We start from the raw sequence: 27,693 nt of genomic DNA, 5'->3' as shown, positions 1-27,693 counted from the left end.
TGTGCCCAATACAACATATATATATATATATAAAACACACTACCCTCCCCTGTGCCCAATACAACATATATATAAAACACACACTACCCTCCCCTGTGCCCAATACAACATATATATATAACACACACTACCCTCCCCTGTGCCCAATACAACACATATATATATAACACACACTACCCTCCCCTGTGCCCAATACAACATATATATAAAACACACACTACCCTCCCCTGTGCCCAATACAACATATATATATAACACACACTACCCTCCCCTGTGCCCAATACAACATATATATATAACACACACTACCCTCCCCTGTGCCCAATACAACATATATATATAACACACTACCCTCCCCTGTGCCCAATACAACATATATATATAACACACTACCCTCCCCTGTGCCCAATACAACACATATATATATAAAACACACACTACCCTCCCCTGTGCCCAATACAACATATATATATAACACACACTACCCTCCCCTGTGCCCAATACAACATATATATATAACACACTACCCTTCCCCTGTGCCCAATACAAACACATATATATATAAAACACACACTACCCTCCCCTGTGCCCAATACAACATATATATATATATATAACACACACTACCCTCCCCTGTGCCCAATACAACATATATATAACACACTACCCTCCCCTGTGCCCAATACAACATATATATATAACACACTACCCTTCCCCTGTGCCCAATACAACACATATATATATATATATAACACCACACTACCCTCCCCTGTGCCCAATACAACACATATATATATATATATAACACACACTACCCTCCCCTGTGCCCAATACAACACATATATATATATATAACACACACTACCCTCCCCTGTGCCCAATACAACACATTATATATATATAACACACACTACCCTCCCCTGTGCCCAATACAACACATATATATATATATATAACACACACTACCCTCCCCTGTGCCCAATACAACACATATATATATATATAACACACACTACCCTCCCCCTGTGCCCAATACAAACATATATATATATAAAACACACTACCCTCCCCTGTGCCCAATACCAACATATATATATATAAAACACACTACCCTCCCCTGTGCCCAATACAACATATATATATATAAAACACACTACCCTCCCCTGTGCCCAATACAACATATATATATAACACACACTACCCTCCCCTGTGCCCAATACAACACATATATATATATAAACACTACCCTCCCCTGTGCCCAATACAACATATATATATATATATAACACACTACCCTCCCCTGTGCCCAATACAACATATATATATATAACACACACTACCCTCCCCTGTGCCCAATACAACATATATATATATATATAAAACACACACTACCCTCCCCTGTGCCCAATACAACATATATATATATATATAACACACTACCCTCCCCTGTGCCCAATACAACATATATATATATATATAACACACTACCCTCCCCTGTGCCCAATACAACATATATATATAACACACACTACCCTCCCCTGTGCCCAATACAACATATATATATATATAAAACACACACTACCCTCCCCTGTGCCCAATACAACACATATATATAACACACACTACCCTCCCCTGTGCCCAATACAACATATATATATATATAAAACACACACTACCCTCCCCTGTGCCCAATACAACATATATATATAACACACACTACCCTCCCCTGTGCCCAATACAACACATATATATAACACACACTACCCTCCCCTGTGCCCAATACAACACATATATATAACACACACTACCCTCCCCTGTGCCCAATACAACATATATATATATATAAAACACACACTACCCTCCCCTGTGCCCAATACAACATATATATATAACACACACTACCCTCCCCTGTGCCCAATACAACACATATATATAACACACACTACCCTCCCCTGTGCCCAATACAACACATATATATAACACACACTACCCTCCCCTGTGCCCAATACAACACATATATATATATAAACACACACTACCCTCCCCTGTGCCCAATACAACATATATATATATAACACACACTACCCTCCCCTGTGCCCAATACAACATATATATATATAACACACACTACCCTCCCCTGTGCCCAATACAACATATATATATATATAAAACACACTACCCTCCCCTGTGCCCAATACAACATATATATATAACACACACTACCCTCCCCTGTGCCCAATACAACATATATATATAACACACACTACCCTCCCCTGTGCCCAATACAACACATATATATATAAAACACACACTACCCTCCCCTGTGCCCAATACACATATATATATAACACACACTACCCTCCCCTGTGCCCAATACAACATATATATATAACACACACTACCCTCCCCTGTGCCCAATACAACATATATATATAACACACACTACCCTCCCCTGTGCCCAATACAACATATATATATAACACACACTACCCTCCCCTGTGCCCAATACAACATATATATATAACACACACTACCCTCCCCTGTGCCCAATACAACATATATATATAACACACACTACCCTCCCCTGTGCCCAATACAACATATATATATATATATATAACACACTACCCTCCCCTGTGCCCAATACAACATATATATATATATATATATAACACACTACCCTCCCCTGTGCCCAATACAACATATATATAAAACACACACTACCCTCCCCTGTGCCCAATACAACATATATATAACACACACTACCCTCCCCTGTGCCCAATACAACACATATATATAACACACTACCCTCCCCTGTGCCCAATACAACACATATATATAACACACTACCCTCCCCTGTGCCCAATACAACACATATATATAACACACTACCCTCCCCTGTGCCCAATACAACATATATATAACACACACTACCCTCCCCTGTGCCCAATACAACATATATATAACACACTACCCTCCCCTGTGCCCAATACAACATATATATAAAACACACACTACCCTCCCCTGTGCCCAATACAACACATATATATAACACACACACTACCCTCCCCTGTGCCCAATACAACACATATATATAAAACACACTACCCTCCCCTGTGCCCAATACAACATATATATAACACACTACCCTCCCCTGTGCCCAATACAACATATATATATAACACACTACCCTCCCCTGTGCCCAATACAACATATATATATAACACACTACCCTCCCCTGTGCCCAATACAACATATATATAACACACACTACCCTCCCCTGTGCCCAATACAACATATATATATAACACACACTACCCTCCCCTGTGCCCAATACAACATATATATATAACACACTACCCTCCCCTGTGCCCAATACAACACATATATATATATAACACACACACTACCCTCCCCTGTGCCCAATACAACACATATATAAAACACACACTACCCTCCCCTGTGCCCAATACAACACATATATATATATATATAACACACACACTACCCTCCCCTGTGCCCAATACAACACATATATAAAACACACACTACCCTCCCCTGTGCCCAATACAACATATATATATATATAACACACACTACCCTCCCCTGTGCCCAATACAACATATATATAAAACACACTACCCTCCCCTGTGCCCAATACAACATATATATATAACACACACTACCCTCCCCTGTGCCCAATACAACATATATATATAACACACACTACCCTCCCCTGTGCCCAATACAACATATATATATAACACACACTACCCTCCCCTGTGCCCAATACAACACATATATATATATATAACACACACTACCCTCCCCTGTGCCCAATACAACACATATATATATATATAACACACTACCCTCCCCTGTGCCCAATACAACATATATATATAACACACTACCCTCCCCTGTGCCCAATACAACATATATATATATATAACACACACTACCCTCCCCTGTGCCCAATACAACATATATATATATAACACACTACCCTCCCCTGTGCCCAATACAACATATATATATATATATAACACACTACCCTCCCCTGTGCCCAATACAACATATATATAAAACACACTACCCTCCCCTGTGCCCAATACAACATATATATATAACACACACTACCCTCCCCTGTGCCCAATACAACATATATATATAACACACACTACCCTCCCCTGTGCCCAATACAACATATATATATATAACACACTACCCTCCCCTGTGCCCAATACAACATATATATATATAACACACTACCCTCCCCTGTGCCCAATACAACACATATATATATATATAACACACTACCCTCCCCTGTGCCCAATACAACACATATATATATATATATAACACACTACCCTCCCCTGTGCCCAATACAACATATATATATAACACACACTACCCTCCCCTGTGCCCAATACAACATATATATATATATAACACACTACCCTCCCCTGTGCCCAATACAACATATATATAACACACACACTACCCTCCCCTGTGCCCAATACAACATATATATATAACACACACTACCCTCCCCTGTGCCCAATACAACATATATATATATATAACACACTACCCTCCCCTGTGCCCAATACAACATATATATAACACACACACTACCCTCCCCTGTGCCCAATACAACACATATATATATATATATATAACACACTACCCTCCCCTGTGCCCAATACAACATATATATATAAAACACACACTACCCTCCCCTGTGCCCAATACAACACATATATATATAACACACACTACCCTCCCCTGTGCCCAATACAACATATATATATAACACACACTACCCTCCCCTGTGCCCAATACAACATATATATAAAACACACTACCCTCCCCTGTGCCCAATACAACATATATATAACACACACTACCCTCCCCTGTGCCCAATACAACATATATATATATATAACACACTACCCTCCCCTGTGCCCAATACAACACATATATATATATAACACACTACCCTCCCCTGTGCCCAATACAACACATATATATATATATAACACACTACCCTCCCCTGTGCCCAATACAACATATATATATAACACACACTACCCTCCCCTGTGCCCAATACAACATATATATATATATATATAACACACTACCCTCCCCTGTGCCCAATACAACATATATATAACACACACACTACCCTCCCCTGTGCCCAATACAACATATATATATATAACACACACTACCCTCCCCTGTGCCCAATACAACATATATATATATATATAACACACTACCCTCCCCTGTGCCCAATACAACATATATATAACACACACACTACCCTCCCCTGTGCCCAATACAACACATATATATAACACACACACTACCCTCCCCTGTGCCCAATACAACACATATATATATATATAACACACTACCCTCCCCTGTGCCCAATACAACATATATATATATAACACACTACCCTCCCCTGTGCCCAATACAACATATATATATATAACACACTACCCTCCCCTGTGCCCAATACAACATATATATATAAAACACACACTACCCTCCCCTGTGCCCAATACAACACATATATAAAACACACTACCCTCCCCTGTGCCCAATACAACACATATATATATATATAACACACTACCCTCCCCTGTGCCCAATACAACATATATATAAAACACACACTACCCTCCCCTGTGCCCAATACAACATATATATATATATAACACACTACCCTCCCCTGTGCCCAATACAACACATATATATAAAACACACTACCCTCCCCTGTGCCCAATACAACACATATATAAAACACACTACCCTCCCCTGTGCCCAATACAACACATATATATAAAACACACTACCCTCCCCTGTGCCCAATACAACACATATATATATATATAACACACTACCCTCCCCTGTGCCCAATACAACATATATATATATATATATATAACACACTACCCTCCCCTGTGCCCAATACAACACATATATAAAACACACTACCCTCCCCTGTGCCCAATACAACACATATATATAAAACACACTACCCTCCCCTGTGCCCAATACAACACATATATATATATATATAACACACTACCCTCCCCTGTGCCCAATACAACATATATATAAAACACACACTACCCTCCCCTGTGCCCAATACAACATATATATATATATAACACACTACCCTCCCCTGTGCCCAATACAACATATATATATATATATATATAACACACACTACCCTCCCCTGTGCCCAATACAACATATATATATAAAACACACACTACCCTCCCCTGTGCCCAATACAACATATATATATAAAACACACACTACCCTCCCCTGTGCCCAATACAACACATATATATAACACACTACCCTCCCCTGTGCCCAATACAACACATATATATATAACACACACTACCCTCCCCTGTGCCCAATACAACATATATATATAAAACACACACTACCCTCCCCTGTGCCCAATACAACATATATATAACACACACTACCCTCCCCTGTGCCCAATACAACATATATATAAAACACACTACCCTCCCCTGTGCCCAATACAACACATATATATATATAACACACTACCCTCCCCTGTGCCCAATACAACATATATATATATAACACACACTACCCTCCCCTGTGCCCAATACAACATATATATATAACACACACACTACCCTCCCCTGTGCCCAATACAACATATATATAAAACACACACTACCCTCCCCTGTGCCCAATACAACATATATATATATAACACACTACCCTCCCCTGTGCCCAATACAACATATATATATATAACACACACTACCCTCCCCTGTGCCCAATACAACATATATATAAAACACACACTACCCTCCCCTGTGCCCAATACAACATATATATATAACACACTACCCTCCCCTGTGCCCAATACAACATATATATATATAACACACTACCCTCCCCTGTGCCCAATACAACACATATATATATATATATATATATATATAACACACTACCCTCCCCTGTGCCCAATACAACACATATATATATATATATATATATAACACACTACCCTCCCCTGTGCCCAATACAACACATATATATATAACACACTACCCTCCCCTGTGCCCAATACAACATATATATATATATAACACACACTACCCTCCCCTGTGCCCAATACAACATATATATATATAACACACTACCCTCCCCTGTGCCCAATACAACATATATATATATAACGCACTACCCTCCCCTGTGCCCAATACAACATATATATATATATAACACACTACCCTCCCCTGTGCCCAATACAACATATATATATATATAACACACTACCCTCCCCTGTGCCCAATACAACATATATATATATATATATAACACACTACCCTCCCCTGTGCCCAATACAACATATATATATATATATATATATAACACACTACCCTCCCCTGTGCCCAATACAACATATATATATAACACACACTACCCTCCCCTGTGCCCAATACAACATATATATATATAACACACACTACCCTCCCCTGTGCCCAATACAACATATATATATATATATATAACACACTACCCTCCCCTGTGCCCAATACAACATATATATATATAACACACACTACCCTCCCCTGTGCCCAATACAACATATATATATATAACACACTACCCTCCCCTGTGCCCAATACAACATATATATATATATATAACACACTACCCTCCCCTGTGCCCAATACAACATATATATATAACACACACTACCCTCCCCTGTGCCCAATACAACATATATATATAACACACACTACCCTCCCCTGTGCCCAATACAACATATATATATATATAACACACACTACCCTCCCCTGTGCCCAATACAACATATATATATATATATATATATATAACACACTACCCTCCCCTGTGCCCAATACAACATATATATATAACACACACTACCCTCCCCTGTGCCCAATACAACATATATATATATATATATATATAACATACTACCCTCCCCTGTGCCCAATACAACACATATATATATATATATAACACACTACCCTCCCCTGTGCCCAATACAACATATATATAACACACACACTACCCTCCCCTGTGCCCAATACAACATATATATATAAAACACACTACCCTCCCCTGTGCCCAATACAACATATATATAAACACACTACCCTCCCCTGTGCCCAATACAACATATATATATATATATATATATATAACACACTACCCTCCCCTGTGCCCAATACAACATATATATAACACACACACTACCCTCCCCTGTGCCCAATACAACATATATATAAACACACTACCCTCCCCTGTGCCCAATACAACACATATATATATATATATAACACACTACCCTCCCCTGTGCCCAATACAACATATATATATATAACACACTACCCTCCCCTGTGCCCAATACAACATATATATATAACACACACTACCCTCCCCTGTGCCCAATACAACACATATATATATATATATAACACACTACCCTCCCCTGTGCCCAATACAACACATATATAAAACACACACTACCCTCCCCTGTGCCCAATACAACACATATATAAAACACACTACCCTCCCCTGTGCCCAATACAACATATATATATAAAACACACTACCCTCCCCTGTGCCCAATACAACACATATATATAACACACTACCCTCCCCTGTGCCCAATACAACATATATATATAACACACACTACCCTCCCCTGTGCCCAATACAACACATATATAAAACACACTACCCTCCCCTGTGCCCAATACAAAAATGTTTTTAAATGCATAACCCTCCCCAAAGCACTTTAAAAAAATGTGTTGGAAAACCCTCCCTTATTTTGGACCCCCCCTAGTAGGCCTTGCAAGTGGAGCAATTTTGCTCTCCCACAAAATGAGTTCCCATATTTGGGATAGTATAGACTCTCTTCAGATGTTAATGAGTTCCCACCACAGTTGTTGTAATGTAGTATATTTTGACTTTGGTATCTTGGTCTGTCTCTACAGTGCTGGGAGAGCTTTGTTGGTCAGGAGCTGTATCGTTTCCTGCTCGTGGATTTCATATTCACGGCTCTCTACACAGTCTTCGGAGAATTTATTTGGAAGTAAGAAGTGTTTTATGGTAATAATTCCTGTAAGATGTACTGACACTCCCCTCTAACCCCATGTTGTGGAGATTTGTATGTGTTAACCTACAGTACCAGTCAAAAGTTTGGACACGCCTACCACTTTGGACACGTTTTTCTTTATTTTGACTATTTTCTACATTGTAGAATAAGAGTGAAGACATCAAAACAATGCAATAACACATATGGAATCGTGTAGTAACCCAAAAAATGTTAAACAAATCTAAATATATTTGAGGTTCTTCAAAGTAGATACCCTTTGCCTTGATGACAGCTTTGCATACTCTTGGCATTCTATATGTCGTCATCTGGAATGCATTTCAATTAAAAAGTTCTGTCATTTATTTTCTTAGTGTGTTTGAGCCAATCAGTTGTGTTGTGACAAGGTAGGGGGACGTATACAGAAGATAGCCCTATTTGGTAAAATACCAAGTCCATATTATTGCAAAAACAGCTCAAATAAGCAAAGAGAAACGACAGTCCATTACTCTTTAAGACATTAAGGTCAGTCAATCCGGAACATTTCAAGAACTTTGAAAGTTTCTTCAAGTGCAGTCGCAAAAACAATCAAGCGCTATGATGAAACTGGCTCTCATGAGGACCGCCACAGGAATGGAAGACCCAGAGTTACCTCTGCTGCAGAGAATAAGTTCAATAGAGTTACCAGCCTCAGAAATTGCAGCCCAAATAAACTTAAACAGCATTGCTACCACAGCATTCTGCAGCGATATACTATCCCATCTGGTTTACACTTAGTGGGACAATGATCCAACACACCTCTAGGCTGTGTAAGGGCTATTTGGCCAAGGAGGAGAGTGATGGAGTGCTGCATCAGATGATCTGGACTCCACAATCACCCAACCTCAACCCAATTGAGATGGTTTGGGATGAGTTGGACCGTAGAGTGAAGGAAAAGCAGCCAACAAGTGCTCAGCATATGTGGGAACACCTTCAGGACTGTTGGAAAAGCATTCCAGGTGAAGCTGGTTGAGAGAATACCAAGAGTGTGCAAAGCTGTCAAGAAAAAGGGTGGCTGCTTCGAAGAATCTAAAACACTTTTTTGATTACTGTATGATTCCATATGTGTTATTTCATAGTTATGGCTTCACTATTATTATGCAATGTAGAAAATTAGTAAAAATAAAGAAAAATCCTTGAATGAGTAGGTTTAGAATGAGTGTGTCTAAACTTTTGACTGGTACTGTGTATTCTACTATTTTCATATTCGCTCTACTTGCTCTTTGGAGATTCTATCTGGAAATATTTGAGTGACTAACCAGCTGAGCATATTTTGAAGATGTTTGTGTAGATAATTCATGTGCAATGTAACTGGTATTCTATTTTCACTGTGCTGACATGCTCTCTGGGTAATTTGTGAGGAAGTCGGTCGTGAAGTTGTGAGTGCCAGAACTGCTTGAGCATTTTGTTTGTTTCACATTCACTGTGAGATGTACTAACACTACTATTTTAATGTTGACTGTGTTCTACAGTCTTTTGAAGGATGGTTCAAGAGTCCATTACCTTCATTAGCCAGACAGCTAAACAGTAACCAATACAGGTTTTTGTAATATTTGTATTTCTGTTCTTGTCATATTAGCAGTCATTCTGTATAGTATGTTCAAGTTGTAACTTCCAAAGTGTATTTGTGAAATGGAAATGTGTAAATAAGTATACCTTTTTTTTAATAGAAGTTGTACGTGGCAGACCTGCTGAACATGTTTAGAATTCCTGTAAAATGTACTGATACTCCACTCTGTTTCCCCCCATAGGCGGTTTTCTCAAGGAGTGCTGAGGAGAAGGAGGAAGCCAGTGTTTGATATCGCCCGTAACGTACTCGAGCTCATCTATGGGCAAACCCTCACCTGGTAAAATGCCTGTTGGCATGCCATGAGTCGTCTCACCTCGTATCTCTGTGACATAATTGTTTTGTCATGCTTCGTTAGATGCTGCAGGTGCCGTCAGCCCTGGGACGTCTCTTTCTTTTGATGATAATGTCAGAGGTTTCTGTGGTATTTATGTCTCCTTCTCTGTCATCTTTTCCCACAGGCTAGGCTTGCTCTTCACTCCTTTACTGCCAGCTGTGCAGATCCTCAAGCTGTTGTTGTTGTTCCATATGAAAAAGGTAGGTAGGTCCCAGCTCAGAGCTCAACCAGTGTGACTATTTCAGTGACAGTGGTACACTCCTTAAAAGAGGTCAAACTATCATGTCCAAACTCTGCACTTGTCATAACCAGAGGCCCAAAAAGTGTTGACAAACGATTAGGTAAGTAAAGGTCCCGTCCAGAAACGTATGGTCCCCAACTTAATTCCCACCCGCTCATGCCCTGTTCGCCTGCCTTCTATGACCTTGTTCACTTTGACCCGAGGCACTTCCTTCAATTGAAAATGAATAGGATCCGCCATTTTGTTGCCAGCTATCGCACTCAGTGGAAACCCCAGCGGTGTTAGACTCATTAGTCTTTCTTCTTTTGTTGCTGTTTGCCCTCCTCAGAGCAGTCTACTGGTGAACTCTCTTGTTGCTTTTCTCCCTCAGAGCAGTCTACTGGTGAACTGCCAGGCATCCAGGAAGCCGTGGAGAGCCAGTCAGATGAGCACCCTCTTCATCTCTCTGCTGTGTTTCCCCTCTTTCCTCGGGGCCATCGTGTCTGTGACCTACACCATATTGACGTGAGTCTGTCCAACACACACATGAGCGGTGTCTGACACACACACACACACACACACACACACACACAAATATATCAACCTGTACCAATGTAGGCGCAAGTATGCATGCATACAGTACATGCACCTTTTCACTTTTGAGTCTGTTGCTATGTAACATCCCTTGAAAAGTACACATCTCTGGAATTATCCTGGGAAGGACAACATGAACAGAAAATATATTTCAGCCAGAACAGTACACTTCAGGTTGACACTGCAGTATGAAAAGGATGTTGTGGTCCAAATGTTTCTTCCACTCTTCCCTTTGCCTCCACCCATAGGATTAAGCCCTCCTCTGGCTGTGGTCCTTTCAGGAACCTCCCCTTCATGTTCCACTCAGGCAAACAGTGGGCCCAGGAGCTGAAGAGTACCAACCACAAGCTGGCCTGGCTCAACTGGGTACACCACTGCTTGGTGGAGAACCCCCTCTTCCTGTTCCTGTTGGCAGGTGTCTTTCTGTGAGTCAGCATCCAACAAGGACATTCTTTGGACTGCTCTGGATATTTCTTGTTGTGTGCCGTTTGGCTGACACTATTATGCAAAGCCACTAACAGTACAGTGTATGTTATGTTCACCTACCTGGCAGTTAATTTTTCCTCTCTCTTTTTCAGAATGGTCATTTACATTCACACCCAAGTTTTAGACGGCCAAAGGAAAACAATCAGTCTGCTACAGAAGCAAATAGAAAATGTGTGTGTGTAAATGTATAGACAAAACACTTCTGTTTCATTTAATATTCTTACTAAGATCGATCTGTGTGTTGATGGTTACTCATCTGTTATTTTTCATCACCAGGAGGGGAAGGACAAGAAGTTCTTAATTACTAGTCTGCAGGCCATCCATGAGAAGAGGCAGTATCCACTGTCCCCTTCCTCCAGGCCACAGGGCAGTGAGGTGAGTGACCCTGACTGCGCCGTGTTCATTAGCGTACGCAACAGGAAAATGTTCAGCAACAGAAAATTAAAATGTTCAGCAACAGAAAATTAAAATGTTCAGCAACAGAAAATTAAAATGTTCAGCAACAGAAAATTAAAATGTTCAGCAACAGAAAATTAAAATGTTCAGCAACAGAAAATTAAAATGTTCAGCAACAGAAAATTAAAATGTTCAGCAACAGAAAATTTAAAATGTTCAGCAACAGAAAAGGAAGTCCAGGTAGGCCCTCCCTGTCTGTGTGCTTTCTTCTGTTTGGTACCTAATGAACATGACCCTGTTGTATGACCTCCAAGAGCTGCTGCTGTGATTAGTCTGTACCAAAACCATGGTGTTGTCTTCTGACAGATCTGTCTTGTCCTGCAAACACAGATTCAGGTTGATGTGTTAGTCTAAACAGATTCAGGTCATTTCTGTCAAATATTACATTGGTTTCCCTTATGTCATTTCAGGTTTAATATGTTTTAGTGGAAGATTAAATTATTCCAGAGTATTCATTGGATGCTGCATGTTAAATTTTCGACTCTCATCACATCAAGGATATTTGGCTGCTATCAACCAGTTAAAGTGAACTCAAAGTGGAGTAATGTGTGTGGTGAAGGACATTGAGACATTTCTTGTAGAATGTAACTATGACTGATATGTGTTCAAGACTATTGGAATGTAAAGTAACTGAGACTGATATATATTCAAGACCATCCGAGGTGTGTTTTATACTAGTATGGTAGTATAACTGTTTAATTTGCCTTTTGTTAATATATATTTATTGTATCTAGGCTGCCTGTCACCGCTTTCAAGCTTCAATGTATACTGAACAAAAATATAAACGCAACATGCAACGATTTTACTGAGTTACTGTTTGTCATGACGTTGCAGTCTTTGGGTACAGCGAGCACCCCTCCCTCTGCACCAGCCCTTTTCTATGCACCATCCCCCTACCCCCCTGTCTCCTACACCCAGGCTGCTGTGGTCAGAGAGAGGTTGTAAATTCCTGGAGGAGATTATCTCCTCATGGCCACAGTATAAAGACAGAGTGAGTTTTCATAGAGAGAACAAAGGAATTTCTTCCACCTCACAGAACTTGAGGTCCGAACAACATTTATGTTCTGGAGAACGTATAAAAGATCGGTGAAGAATCCAACTATGAATTGGTCCGTTTGGTACAATTTTGTGAAACTCATGGGAGACAATACGGCCACATTACCATAGCGCTGTTTATATAATAGCCTCAGTTATGAGGCTTGCATCTAATTGCTGTACAGGATGAATGAGGAAAGATTAAACTATTTGTGGGATGCTATGTAATGTGAGAGAATTGTATTTCTGTTTAAAGTTTCACTTAAGTCACTGCACGCCCCCATGAACACAGTTGGGACCTGGCATCATGAGACAGCCTTTTTCTGCTCTTCCGAATAAAACCCCCTCCTTGAGAATTCTCAACAAACCCTATTTCTCTAACTTACGAGAGGACAAAGGTTGCAGACCAGTTTACCTCGATAACGAGAGGGCCAAGGTTTGAGACCAGACTGCTGAATCTTTTAACCATCCCACGTCATTAAACTCATAGACTATCGATACCGACAGAATAAGAACACGTCTTTGATATTAATTACTAGTCTGCAGCTAGGAAATCGGTATCATTGAACACGAAGACCGACAACCGCCGAAACATCTGCCCTATAACGACATGAATGTCACTCTGAACTATCCATTCTAACCACAACAGAGAGAGAGAAGGCGGACATACTCTCCAACAGAAACAAACTTTTTAACAGAGATCAAGACGACACACTGAGCGTAAATATATATATTGATTGCAATTGTTCCCGAATAAGTGAGCGTTCATGTGCAAAGGATTAGCATTTCAATTGTTATAATATTTAACTTTGTAGTCTCTCGTCTCAGTTGACCCCCACTTTCCTTTTTGTCCACCAAGCTGCAATACCGGTTTATCCCACTAGGGAACCTCCGTTATTTCCTTGTAACTATCTACTGTTTGTTTATGCATTTCTGTGAATTACTTAGTAAATAAATATTTTAAGACAATTGATGTATGGATGACTCATAGTGAAGACTGGGTTCATGTAGATAACCAACAATTTACGACGTTTGGAATGAGACTAACATGAGGTAAATAATGATTAATTAATCAAGACTGATTGATCAGATATTAAAATATCTAAAAGTTATATTTGGAAAATTATAATTTTGTAATCTGAATATTTTCCTTGGCGCCCCTACTTCCTAGTTAATTACAGTTACATGATTAATCAGTTTAACCTCTCTGGGAAATGTGGGACTGTAGCGTCCCACCCCGCCAACAGCCAGTGAAAGTGCAGGGCGCAAAATTCAAAACAAAAATCTCATTAAAATTCCTCAAGCATACAAGTATTTTACACTATTTTAAAGATAAAATTCTCATTAATCCAGCCACAGTGTCTGATTTCAAAAAGACTTTACAGCGAAAGCACCACAAACGATTGTTAGGTCACCACCAAGTCACAGAAAAACACAGCCATTTTTCCAGCCAAAGAGGAGTAACAAAAAGCAGAAATAAAATTAATCACTAACCTTTGATCTTCATCAGATGACTCATAGGACTTCATGTTACACAATACATGTATGTTTTGTTCGATACAGTGCATATTTATATCCAAAAATCTCATTTTACATTGGCGTGTTATGTTCAGTAGTTCCAAAACATGCGGTGATTTTTCAGAGAGCCACATCAATTTACAGAAATACTCATAATAAACATTAAGAGATACAACTATTATACATAGAACTGTAGATAAACTTCTCACAGCAACTTCTTTTTACATAAACTTCTCACAGCAACCGCTGTGTCAGATTTCCAAAAAACTTTACGGAAAATGCATACCATGCAATAATCTGAGTACGGCACTCAGACCAAACAACCCAAAAAGATATCCGCCATATTATTTTTGCCTGACATATGAGTTATGTTATACTCACATCATTTAAACAGTTTTAGAAACTTCAGAGTGTTTTCTATCCAAATGTACTAATATGCATATATTAGCAACTGGGACTGAGGAGCAGGCCGTTTACTCTGGGCACCTTATTCATCCAAGCTACTCTACCCTGCCCCAGCCATAAGAAGTTAAACCTTATAATGCATATATTGCTAATCTGTGGTCCAGGACCCTATAAATGTAGTGGGGGAGGGTCTTATAGCCCTTCCCCTTCTATTAACACAATATAAGCATTATCAATTATTAGAATACATCAATCATTTTGTGCAGCCCCTATCATGACCCCAAGATGACCCGCATCATTGCCTAGATTGTTACTTAACATTCATTGCTAGGAGGCGACATATCACAAAGGGAAGGAGGGGTGAACAATGCCCATTTACTCAGAAATTTCTGTGGAACTCAATCCAGTAATATGTGAGTTATGCTGCAGGATGAGTCACATGGAACTTGTAGAAAGCCAAGAGTAGGATTGCATCATCTTCTTGTGAAGCAGGAAGAGAAACCTTGTACCCACCCCGAATCCACCTGTTGAGTTATATCTTATGATGGGTTTTCCTATGCAATGCTCTTAGTGCTACCAAACAAACAGGTGGATGTACATCTCTACGACCTCTGTTGGTATGTAAGACAATATATATATATCATTATACTACTAGTGAAAGATCACATTTTGACCTTTTTATTGCAGAAAATAAAGTCTACTCTGGAAATATTAGTTGTATCTTGCTCGAACAGGTTAAGTTAATTATGACTGATACATTTTTTTAAATATATTTTATAAAGCATAGAATAAGTTACACTGATCGATTTTTGTTTTTTGTTTTTGTCTGAAGCAAATATCCAAAGACTACAGCATTTCACAGGGTCAAATGAAATGAAATTTTGATTTATTCTGTTTCCCTCTAGTTATGGAGAAAATGGAGCCTCAAAGGAGAGTGTACATATTTCTCCCTAAAAAACACAGGACCGCTTTGGCCAAAAAGTACAAACTGGTAAACAAACACTTGTTTTTCTGACCATCCTAAAACACACAGGATCTTCATTTGACCAGTTTGTCACAGCAGGAAAATAATCCTGCAGCAACAGGAAATGTGGATTATAATTAATGGACATTTTTTAGTTATGCCAAATCAAGTCTTTGATTTGTTGCAACAACAGGGTTATCAAATTAAGGTTCGATATCTGTATGATATCTGCCTATGAATGGATGTAGTGTATTTTTCATAGTATTCCTATTACAGACACACAATATAGTTACTTTACCATGATAACATTTTAAAATACAAAATGATGCCATTCATATTTTTATCTGTTGGACAGGATCACGGGCTTGTCATTAAGGATCTCAGCACTAACGTAAATGAAGGAATCCTACAAGCTTACTTCCGACAGTGGGGCAGCATTACAGCATGCACGGTAGGCTGATTAAGTCATATCAATTATTGTAATATTAGCCTCACGTGGATAAGGCCTAAACCATACCTTTTTTAAAGGGGCAATCTGTAGTTTTAAACAACATAGCATCCACCCCTCCACCTTTTTTTTACACTGCAGTCAGTGGAGTAAAACAAGCTTATATTTTGCATTCTAATGGGACAAGACAGTAAGACAGTTGAACTAATCTCACAAGGTATTTATAAGTTATATTCCTCAAGAGTCAATGGCTGTATATCAGTAATTTAAAAGTCCATAAATGGATGTAGCTATTACAGATTGACCCCTTTAAAACAACTTTATTATCTTGGATTATTGGTGTTTTTATTGGTTATGGTAATGGTCCGTCCTTTGAAAACAGATCAAGAAGAGTCCACAGGACTCTGACTCAAAGAGTGCCAGTGCGTTGGGATACGTGAGTTTTTCCTCTGAGGAGGAGGCAGATACGGCAGACTGGGCGGGTCCTCACTATATAGGAGGCATGGAAGTGGAGGCCAAGAGAGTTGTCAGTCTGAAGGTAAATCAAAACAGAGCATTAGGCAAAGACTTGTTGAATGAATCAGCAATGTTTCTATGTCATATCAACCAATAAAGTAAATACGATCATGTTGAATCAATGTGGAAAACTGATTGGATTTACAAAAAGTCATCAACATAAGAGAATATCATATTTTTTCACTTCAATCCACTGACTTGTTGTTGTTGTGATTACACATTGGAAACATGTTTTAATGAGTGCTGTGTTGACATGGTTGTGTGTAGGTTGCTTTTATCCAGCACATGCAGCCAGTCTTATCCATATGTCACTGTCTGGGTCACAGGTCTTTCAGCACCAGTCAAGTCTTAAGTCTCAGCAGGGCGAGTCTGAGTCAAATCTCAAGTCTCTCTCTTCATAAACAGATGTGTGTTCTGATCCATGCAGGGTAACATTGCGTTGCAGGTTAGACTCTTCTAGGTCAAAGGTCAATTTGTTTGAAAATGTATATACTTTGATTCAATACTTGACTATTAAAACACAGAGTCAAGTCTAAAGTCATATGCAAGAGTCCAACAGAAGTTACGAGTCACTGTTTTTGCAACTCTTTTACCATGCTAAAATCTAATCTTTCATATAGATGGATGACCCAGAAGGTTGAGGTCATCCCAGCCAGGTCTATCCGCAGACGTGACTATGGGTCTGTTCATCAATTGAGCATCTCCTCGAATGTATCAGAAGCCGGATGATACTGTACCTACGTTATTATTTTTTAAGCAATTTTGGATGGGATACATGGATTATTTGTTGAAAGTAAATGTAGATTTTAATTTTTTTTCTATGATTTGGTTTGATTGTAACAAACTGTTTTCAGATGTCTTATGTACCTTGATTTACTGATTTGTAATGAAATGCCAATTGTTTTCAATGTTGTGAACATTATAAGGCCTATGTTGCGTTAACTTTTAGTAGAATAACCGAAGATATTACTAGAAAGGGACATTTCCTAAAGAGAATGTGTTTTCTATAAGTATTTATGATCGTGACAGCAATAGTAGTAATGATTGATTGATTACATTTATAGGGCCCTGTAAATCTGCGATATGCTGACGGAATCCAGACATTAAAGCAGAATTTAACAATGTTCAAAAATGTATATCTTTTATTTTACCTTTATTTAACTAGGCAAGTCAGTTAGCAAATTCTTATTTTCAATGACTGCCTAGGAACAGTGGGGTTTGTCAGCTCGGGGGTTTGAACTTACAAACTTCCAGTTACTAGTCCAACGCTCTAACAACTAAGCTACCCTGCCACCCAGTGGTTATAACTTAGTAAGTATCAACAAAATGTAGCCTATTGAAAATGTAATACATTTGCCCACGTTTATCATGTCATAAGTCATGAACACAATGCATCAATGATTCATATTTTCTGCAAACTTCTAGAGGGCAATGATACTTGCAATCGCCATCACACTGCCCTATCCAATCTGGACAAGAGGAATACCTATGTAAGAATGCTGTTCATTGACTACAGCTCAGCATTCAACACCATAGTACTCTACAAGCCCGTCATTAAGCTTGAGGCCCTGGGTCGACGGTACCACAGTGGAGAAGGTGTAACGTTTTTTAAAGTTCTTCTGCGTACACATCACGGACAAACTGAAATGGTCCATGCACACAGACAGTGGGGTGAGAAGGCGCAACAGCACCTCTTCAACCTCAGGAGGCTGAAGAAATGTTGCTTGTCACCTAAAACCCTCACAAACTTTTACAGATGCACAATTGAGAGCATCCTGTCTGGCTGTATCACCGCCTAGTATGGCAACTGCACCGCCCATAACCGCAGGGCTCTCCAGAGGGTGGTGCGGTCTGTACAATGCATTACCAGGGGAAAACTACCTGCCCTCCAGGACACCACCTACAGCACCCGATATCACAGGTTTGCCAAAAAGATCATCAAAGACAACAACCACCCGAGCTACTGCCTGTTCCCCCCGCTACCATCCAGAAGGCGGGGTCAGTACAGGTGCATCACAGCTGGGACTGGGAGACATAAGCTATTTCTCAAGGCCACCAGACTGTTAAACAGCCATCACTAGCAAATAGAGGCTGCTGCCTACCTGCAGACTCGATATCATTCGCCACTTTTAAATGGATCACTAGTCACTTTAATAATGGCACTTTAATGTTTACATCTCTTGCATTACTCATCTCATATGTGTATATACTGTATTTTATACCATCTATTGCGTCTTGCGTATGCCGCTCTGTCATCGCTCATCCATATATTTACATATTCTCATTCCATTCCTTTATTTACATTTGTGTGCATAAGGTAGTTGTTGTGGAATTGTTAGATTACTTGTTATTGCAGATATTGCTTCACTGTCGTAACTAGAAGCACAAGAATTTCACAATAACATCTGCTAACCATGTGTATGTGACCAATAACATTTGATTTGATTTGAATTCCTTGTCTGTATGTGTGGTGCGCAAGCCTGCCACTTTGTGTAGCTGTTAGTGAGGATTCTAATGAAAAGTGTTCTGGTAGATGGAAAGGCTTTCCCATAAACCTTTGCAATTAGATGTTAACTACAAAGTAGCCTATGCTTACCTTACTAATCAATCAGTGGGTATTTGTTTAGCAAACTCTGCCATCACGTCTGCACTACAAAAACACTTCTAAACTGCCTCTTGCTACTGTAGGTGCACACTGGAATTAAAGGGTAAATACACCCCAAAATCAAACATTTGCAAAAGAAATCCAGACCTCAAAAGTGGTCTCTTGATGTTGTTTTGCTTTGGACTTCAGAACATCAAATTGTATTAGTCACATGCGCCGGATACAACAGGTGTAGTCCTTTCAGTGAAATGTTTATTTATGAGCCCCTCACCAACAATGCAGTTAAAAAAAATACAGATAAGAAATAACAGTAACAAGTAATTAAAGAGCAGCAGTAAAATAATAATAGCGAGACTATATACAGGGGGGTACCGGTAAGTTGAGGTAGTATGTACATGTAGGAGTTATTGAAGTGACTATGCATAGGTGGCAACAGAGAGTAGCAGTGGTGTAGAATGGGGGGGAATGAAAATAGTCTGGGTAGACATTTCATTAGATGTTTAGGAGTCTTATGGCTTGGGTGTAGAAGCTGTTTAGAAGCCTCTTGGACCTAACAGAGAGAACAGTCTATGACTAGGGTGGCTGGAGTCTTTGACAATTTTTAGGGCCTTCCTCTGACACCATCTGGTATAGAGGTCCTGGATGACAGGAAGCTTGGCCCCGTTGATGTACTGGGCCGTTCGCACTACCCTTGTGGATTGAGGCCGAGCAGTTGCCATACCAGCCAGTGATGCAACCATTGCTCTCTGGTACAGCTGTAGAACCTTTTGAGGATCTGAGGACCCATGACAAATATTTTCAGTCTCCTGAGGGGGGATGGGTTTTGTCGTGCCCTCTTAACGACTCTCTTGGTGTGCTTGGACCATGTCCAATTTAGTTGTCTTCTATTAAAATGTTGTTTTCTTGTTGTTTTTTTCTTGATAAACTGAAGGAAAAAAACGTGAGAACGGAAACCTTAAACAAAATGGAGGAAACGGAATTTGGAATTAAGACTAATTGGAATCAGGCAACAACAAAAAAAATACTGATTTTACAGGGCCCAACATTTATGTAGTGCCTTTCCAGATGATGACAATCATTTGTGCCAAAACGCTCACCACAGCTGGAGAGGTGAGGAGTGATACATGCCAATTAGAAATGTGGGGAAGGTTAGGTGTGCCATGATGTAAATGTACATGTTAGCAGATGCTCTTATCCAGAACAGGGGCAAATAGGGTTAAGTGCCTTGCTCAAGGGCACATCAACAGATATCACCTCAGGGATTCAAACCAGCAACCTTTCAGTTACTGGCCCAACGTTCTTAACCGCTAGGCTACCTGCCGCCCGGATTTAGCCAGGACGTTAACACTCCTACTCTTACGATAAGTGCCATGGGATATGTAGTGACAGAGAGTAAGGTCACACGTTAACGTCTCATCCGAAAGAGAGCCTCCTACGCAGGGAAATGTCCCCATCACTTCCCCTGGAGCATTGGGATGTTGATCTTAAGACTAGAAGGAAGAGTGCCCCCTACTGGCCCTCCAACACCACTTTCAGCGCATCCAGGGACCGACCAGGAAAGACCCTGCTTGGCTTCATAGGCAAGCCAGCAGCAGGATGCACGGTGGTATGCTCATGGTACTAATTGGGTTTTCATAGGCTATGGGTTCTGGACAAACTGGTTAGGTAGTGAAATATGAAGCTCTGCTCTACTGCTTTGGTTAAAAGGGCATACTAGCTTTCAGATGTTGCTAGTTTGTTTTAATGAAATGCTGAGTGTTCCAAAACCACTAAGGATCAATGTATTTTGCCCCACGTGGACCTTATCCATACTGTGACCATGATCATTAAAAATGTGGGTTGGTGATTCTGGGTAAGGGCCGATACAGCTTAACATGTAGTTCTTCACACCTGTGTGTACTTGGGCAGAGCCAGATTTTTTTGGAACAATGTGCGCTCTCTGGTTCATGCAGAGATGTTTTTGTTCTCTTCCCATTTGTGGTGAAAGCAAAGAAGAATCACGTTGAAAACATCAGAAAATGCCACTGTTGGCTAATTTGAAAGAACACCAAATGCATAAGTCAAACTGCCACACTACGCCACCCCAGGTTTATACAAGAGCATGGGGTGCTCTGCCTAACACACATACAGGTTGTTAAAGAGCATGGGGTGCTCTGCCTAACACACATACAGGTTGTTAAAGAGCATGGGGTGCTCTGCCTAACACACATACAGGTTGTTAAAGAGCATGGGGTGCTCTGCCTAACACACATACGGGTTGTTAAAGAGCATGGGGTGCTCTGCCTAACACACATACAGGTTGTTAAAGAGCATGGGGTGCTCTGCCTAACACACATACAGGTTGTTAAAGAGCATGGGGTGCTCTGCCTAACACACATACAGGTTGTTAAAGAGCATGGGGTGCTCTGCCTAACACACATACAGGTTGTTAAAGAGCATGGGGTGCTCTGCCTAACACACATACGGGTTGTTAAAGAGCATGGGGTGCTCTGCCTAACACACATACAGGTTGTTAAAGTTTGGGTTGAGTGGCAAAATAAACAAGTCTATAACAGTTTACATGTTTTATTTCTCCTTCACCATTAGTATAAAACCTTAATCATTCAAGATTCTCAATTTTTTGCCTGGTTAAAGTGAAGGAGAACACAGCTAATATACAATAAACAAAACCAATTAAAAACAGGTTCATGTGTAGGTTCGACGGAATCACGAATTACACATTTATTTAACATATCAATATAACATAACAATATATACAAGACGCATGTCTTGTATTCAAGATCCTCAATGGCCTGGCTCCCCCTGCACTCAATATTTTTGTTAAACAGAAAACCCAGACATATGGCAGCAGATCCACAAGGTCTGCCATGAGAGGTGACTGTATAGTTCCCCTAAGGAAAAGCACCTTTAGTAAATCTGCATTCTCTGTGAGAGCTTCCCATGTCTGGAATACACTGCCATCAGACACACATAACTGCACCACATATCACACTTTCACAAAATGCTTGAAGACATGGCTAAAGGTCAATCAGATTTGTGAACATGGTCCCTAGCTGTGTGTTGCCACTCCATGTTGTCTGTTGTCTGTAGCTTGTGAGGTGTGGAAACACTTTGTTGCTTTTATGAATTTTGTCTTGCTGCTTTTTGTTTTATGCTGCTCTGTCTGTATGCTACGTCTTGCTTGTCCTATGTTGCTCTGTCTGTATGCTATGTCTTGCTTGTTCTATGTTGCTATTGTCTATATTGTAATTGTTTTTAATAACCTGCCCAGGGACTGCGGTTGAAAATGAGCCGGTTGGCTAAAACCGGCACTTTTACTGAAATGTTGATTAATGTGCACTGTCCCTGTAAAAATAAAAATAAACTCAAACTCAAACATCAAAGAGAACCCAACCGCTCAGATGAGCTCCAGCGCTCCGTTTTTACATTGTGTCCTAAAAACAGATTTTCACCAAGTAAGCAGCTTAATTTACCCTGTCCCGCAGCTCAATTTTCCCTGGGTAAGGGGTATTTTGTGCCACAAGAAGTTTTTTTTAACAAGCTATGTTTTCAAAACTGTAATATTTACATGAATTCTGATTATTTCCAGGGATACACATCATCCTGAAAAATATGCAAATATATTTGTTAGAAAGAATACTATGTTTCCCTTGATGGGGTGATGCTGAATGCAAAAAACGTTGCTTGACTTACCCCACTCTCCTCTACAATAGGAAATAGACATTTACTAATAAAAGCGAGAGCACAGGTCTAACTGTAGTCAGATTAGAGGGGAATTGATTGACCTATGTCCATGGTGCTGAAACTCCACTATAGCAGTCATTTGCTTGTCTGGTTGTTTAGCGCAGCATGCATGGGATATTCACCAGTCAACACAATTAGCGGGTTATTAGCTAATGAATTCCATTTTCACTAGGCTATAATATCCTCAAAATATCTTACCAGTCAGCCAACAGTGCTTCATGGGCCTACATTAAAACTAGGCTACATACAAAAAATAGTTTGGACTTTGAGAGAACTTTGAGTTGATGAATTTGCAACAAATACAACAAGAAACAATTAGATTCCTGTGTATATTTTAGATGGTGTATGATAATTGGTGGCTGTGATTGCTGTGATCTCTTTGGCCAGTGTAATTCCCTGCCTCTAATACAGCATGTTTATCTGACTGGTTGTCCTTGGGAAAGCTGTCTTGTGGATTATTTTATAACTTTACAGGAGTAGAGACATTGTACCCCCTACTGGCTGTAAAATGAAACTCAACCATCCCTCACCTCTTTTTTTATCTCTCTCTCTCTCTCTCTCTCTCTCTCTCTATCATCTTTTATTTCTCTCTCCTCTAACCCTGTGACTTTTCTGTGTCTCTGAAGGTGGATATGAAGATATTTCACTACAAGGTTCACCTGTCAGAAGAGGTGTCAAGGGCAAACATCAAATTCAAACCCTGTCACACCTACCTGGTAAAACCGCTGCTGTGACACACACACACACACACACTGAAACACACTCACCTCTGTATCCCACTGGTATCACCACATATTTTCAATGTGGATAATTGGGTAGTATTGGGTTGAGACGTTAATCAATGCGATTACCCACTCAAAAGGACAGCTAAAAATGGGTTGAATTTCCAATGTTGCATCACTATGCTTTCAACCATCTAAAAGCACAACAAAATTCCAATGGAAAAACAATGTCTGATTTTTGGTTTAGTTGTCAACCAAATATCTATCACTGCGCTTTCAACCATTTAAAACCACAGCAAAGTTCAAATGGGAATTTCAATTATATTTAGTTTATTTATACAACAGATTAATGTGTTATCACTGTGCTTCATTTATTAGCAGAACCAAATGACCTGGATTGCAGTTGAAATGACATTAAAAGTGCACGTGATCAATGCCATTTGAAATTTCCACAGATTTTTTTCACATTTGTGAAGATCCCCACAAACCTTCAACGACCTACAGTATGTATGCTATCTTCAACCTGCACGCTTTATATGATTACATAAGAAGAAATGTATAGTTACAATAACTATGGGTGTGTTACTCATTAGTTTGGAAGATAGCCTTAACTTTAGGCTCTTTACTGTATTACAAAAGTATTATTGAATTGTGTTTGGTTGACAAGGCAACCACATATCAACATATAAAAGAGATGTGTCTACTGCATGGATAGTTCCATCTGAGCCACTAATAGCATTCTTTAACTTTTATTGTTGGTTGAGTTGGAGACGTTAATCCAACATGTCATTTGTTAACTTGTCGAAAAGTTAATAGGCTATTTATAAAAATAAATAAAAATAGGCTATTGTATTTCAAAAGTGATATTGAGTTTGGTTGAAGGAGATTTATCTTCTGCTTGGATAGTTTCATCTGTTAACACTGTAAATGCACTTTAAACTAGCAAGCACACACATTTTCTTAAGACATTTACTATTTTCCACATTTCTATTTGGTACTATTTTTCCTTTGGAATAGAAGCGTTGCGCGATGCGTTTTACGTAAATAATCACGGACTCGATGCAGCCAATCACTGCTGAGAGCGCGTTGATCGACAAAAACTGAAAATGGCGGAAAGCAGCGCGGAAGTCACATTCAAAAAGGTAAGAGAAAGTAGCCAATACTATTAATTGTTATATGTTGTGAGTCACATAATTCCGACTAAAGCAAGATCACAAGCCACATTTTCAAATTAGACTGAGCAGACTGTATGGAGCTAATTCAGCGGGGTAGCGCGCTAAATCATCAGCCTACTGGATACTTCTGACAACACTGGCAGTTGTTTTTGGAAGCAGTTCACTACAGTAACTTTAACGTGCTGTTATCGTGCATACTGTTATTCAGAATCATGGGTTTTCTCTTTCTTTTTAGGAGACAGTAAGCAAAGTCCTGTCAAGCTTCTTCAAGGACGAGAAAACTAAAGGCGAGTTGCTAGCTAGTGGAGTTGTTTAATGTAACTATCCTGGAAAGGAGTTGGACCTGATCATGTTTAGTCAAATGAAGCAGCAGTTGTAGGCTGTTAACTAAGTCATCGCATTTTGACCTTTGTTTCTTTGTTTTTCTCAAGTCGGTGCCGATGCTGTCCTCCTTATGGCAGAGATGCTACATGTGTTTGTTCAAGGTAAGTTCAAACGATTGATTGTGGCTGTAATGTACATGGAAATCAATGGAGGTGTTTATACAGGCTGAGATGATGGTGTTTTATATAACTTCAATATGAGATGAAGATATCAGGATTCGTAAAGCATCTTAGAGTAGGAATACTGATCTAGGATCAGATGTGTCCCCCTATCCATATAATCGTATTCATTATGATCTAAAATGCTGAATGCAAAACTGTGCCTAGATCAGCAGTCTTTACTCCGAGTTGCTTTAGGAATACAGACTCTGACTCTTTGTTTCTCAGAAGCTGCACAAAGAACGATAAAACAGGCTGAGGCAGAGGACTGTGACCGAATGGACATAGAACACTTTGAGAAGATCCTGCCTCAACTGGTGTGTAAATATACCCATGAATTCTATTAAATATCCTCTCCTATTATTGTCAAGGAATGACAGTATAAGAATCAACAGTCATAACATATTTCATTTCTTCCCCAGCTGTTGGATTTCTAGTATGACTTCAGGCCAGAAGATGGCGCCAGAGAGCTATCCAGTCCTCAATTCAGAATTCGAGAGATTGACCAACTCTTGGAGGACAATGGAAGTAAAGAAAAAGGCTTCTGTTTTGTTTGTAAACGTAAAGAAGCACTTTATTTACTTCTATTGTCCTCCAAGAGTGTCTGAATCTACTTCTTCTTAATTCATGCACCTTGGTTGGAGAGAGGGAGGGATCCCTTCCACCGGTCCTACATTCAGCCCATTTAGGATATTCTATTGTAATTAGTCCTTTATTTCAGTTACATTGCACACGGTCTCTCGAACTCTGTACATTTTGCTCTGTGGTTTTGCCTTCGTTTGTTGTTTGAAATGATTTGAAACCATTGCTAACTAATAAAAGTTGTTGCGTGCTTTTTTTATTTATTACATCAGTCTGTGACACCTATTTCCTTGGGGAAACATGTATTGTAAACCTAAAAGCGTTTTATTGTAATCAGTTGTGTGATAGGAATTCACACCTAGTACTCCAGCAGCATTGGGGGAGGATCAGGTGTTTGACCATAAAACATATACGGTGACCTTATTGGGACATCACTTTGGATTTGAAATTATACAATGGTTAAGGTGCAGACGGCCTGCTTTAATGGTTTAGGTGCAGACGGCCTGCTTTAATGGTTAAGGTGCAGACGGGCCGCTTTAATGGTTAAGGTGCGGACGGGCCGCTTTAATGGTTAAGGTGCAGACGGGCCGCTTTAATGGTTA

At 39.7% G+C, this 27,693-nt stretch overlaps 3 protein-coding genes across 7 annotated transcripts in view; all 3 read left to right on the top strand.

Moving 5' to 3' along the window:
- LOC109876672 (transmembrane channel-like protein 6) overlaps positions 1 to 14,839 on the top strand; it is a 44,189-nt gene extending 29,350 nt beyond the window's left edge. For all 3 annotated transcript variants that reach the window (XM_031813785.1, XM_031813786.1, XM_031813787.1), the window contains 8 exons: positions 9,039 to 9,136; positions 10,927 to 11,022; positions 11,204 to 11,279; positions 11,691 to 11,824; positions 12,142 to 12,318; positions 12,472 to 12,550; positions 12,656 to 12,754; positions 13,246 to 14,839. In XM_031813785.1, the coding sequence (XP_031669645.1) occupies positions 9,039 to 9,136; positions 10,927 to 11,022; positions 11,204 to 11,279; positions 11,691 to 11,824; positions 12,142 to 12,318; positions 12,472 to 12,550; positions 12,656 to 12,754; positions 13,246 to 13,251 (765 nt within the window). In that variant the 3' untranslated portion in view covers positions 13,252 to 14,839. The remainder of the gene's footprint in view (positions 1 to 9,038; positions 9,137 to 10,926; positions 11,023 to 11,203; positions 11,280 to 11,690; positions 11,825 to 12,141; positions 12,319 to 12,471; positions 12,551 to 12,655; positions 12,755 to 13,245) is intronic.
- A 1,052-nt stretch (positions 14,840 to 15,891) lies between these two features.
- Positions 15,892 to 18,845, top strand: LOC109876673 (heterogeneous nuclear ribonucleoproteins A2/B1). Of its 2 annotated transcripts, none has more exons than XM_020469059.2 (5): positions 15,892 to 16,410; positions 16,699 to 16,784; positions 17,113 to 17,208; positions 17,588 to 17,743; positions 18,048 to 18,845. In XM_020469059.2, the coding sequence occupies exons 1-5, from the start codon at positions 16,386 to 16,388 to the stop codon at positions 18,120 to 18,122; spliced, it is 438 nt and encodes a 145-aa protein (XP_020324648.2). In that variant the 5' UTR covers positions 15,892 to 16,385; the 3' UTR covers positions 18,123 to 18,845. The 2 variants fall into 2 exon arrangements, with proteins under 2 accessions (XP_020324648.2, XP_020324651.2); XM_020469062.2 differs by having other exon boundaries at positions 15,901 to 16,410; positions 18,342 to 18,845.
- Positions 18,846 to 25,826: 6,981 nt separating this feature from the next.
- Positions 25,827 to 27,357, top strand: cenpx (centromere protein X). 2 transcript variants are annotated; one of them, XR_004206798.1, is made up of 6 exons: positions 25,827 to 25,934; positions 26,203 to 26,254; positions 26,399 to 26,452; positions 26,738 to 26,826; positions 26,932 to 27,001; positions 27,103 to 27,357. XR_004206798.1 is itself a non-coding variant. In XM_031813831.1 (5 exons), exons 1-5 carry the CDS (start codon positions 25,899 to 25,901, stop codon positions 26,944 to 26,946), a joined length of 246 nt encoding a protein of 81 aa, XP_031669691.1. In that variant the 5' UTR covers positions 25,827 to 25,898; the 3' UTR covers positions 26,947 to 27,357. The 2 variants fall into 2 exon arrangements, 1 of the variants encoding a protein (XP_031669691.1); XM_031813831.1 differs by having other exon boundaries at positions 26,932 to 27,357.
- The last annotated feature ends 336 nt before the right edge of the window (positions 27,358 to 27,693 follow it).

The sequence above is a fragment of the Oncorhynchus kisutch genome, unplaced genomic scaffold, assembly GCF_002021735.2.
Source record: "Oncorhynchus kisutch isolate 150728-3 unplaced genomic scaffold, Okis_V2 Okis06b-Okis10b_hom, whole genome shotgun sequence".
In the NCBI taxonomy this organism is placed as follows: Eukaryota; Metazoa; Chordata; class Actinopteri; order Salmoniformes; family Salmonidae; genus Oncorhynchus; species Oncorhynchus kisutch.
This window is presented reverse-complemented; position numbering and strand designations above follow the sequence as displayed.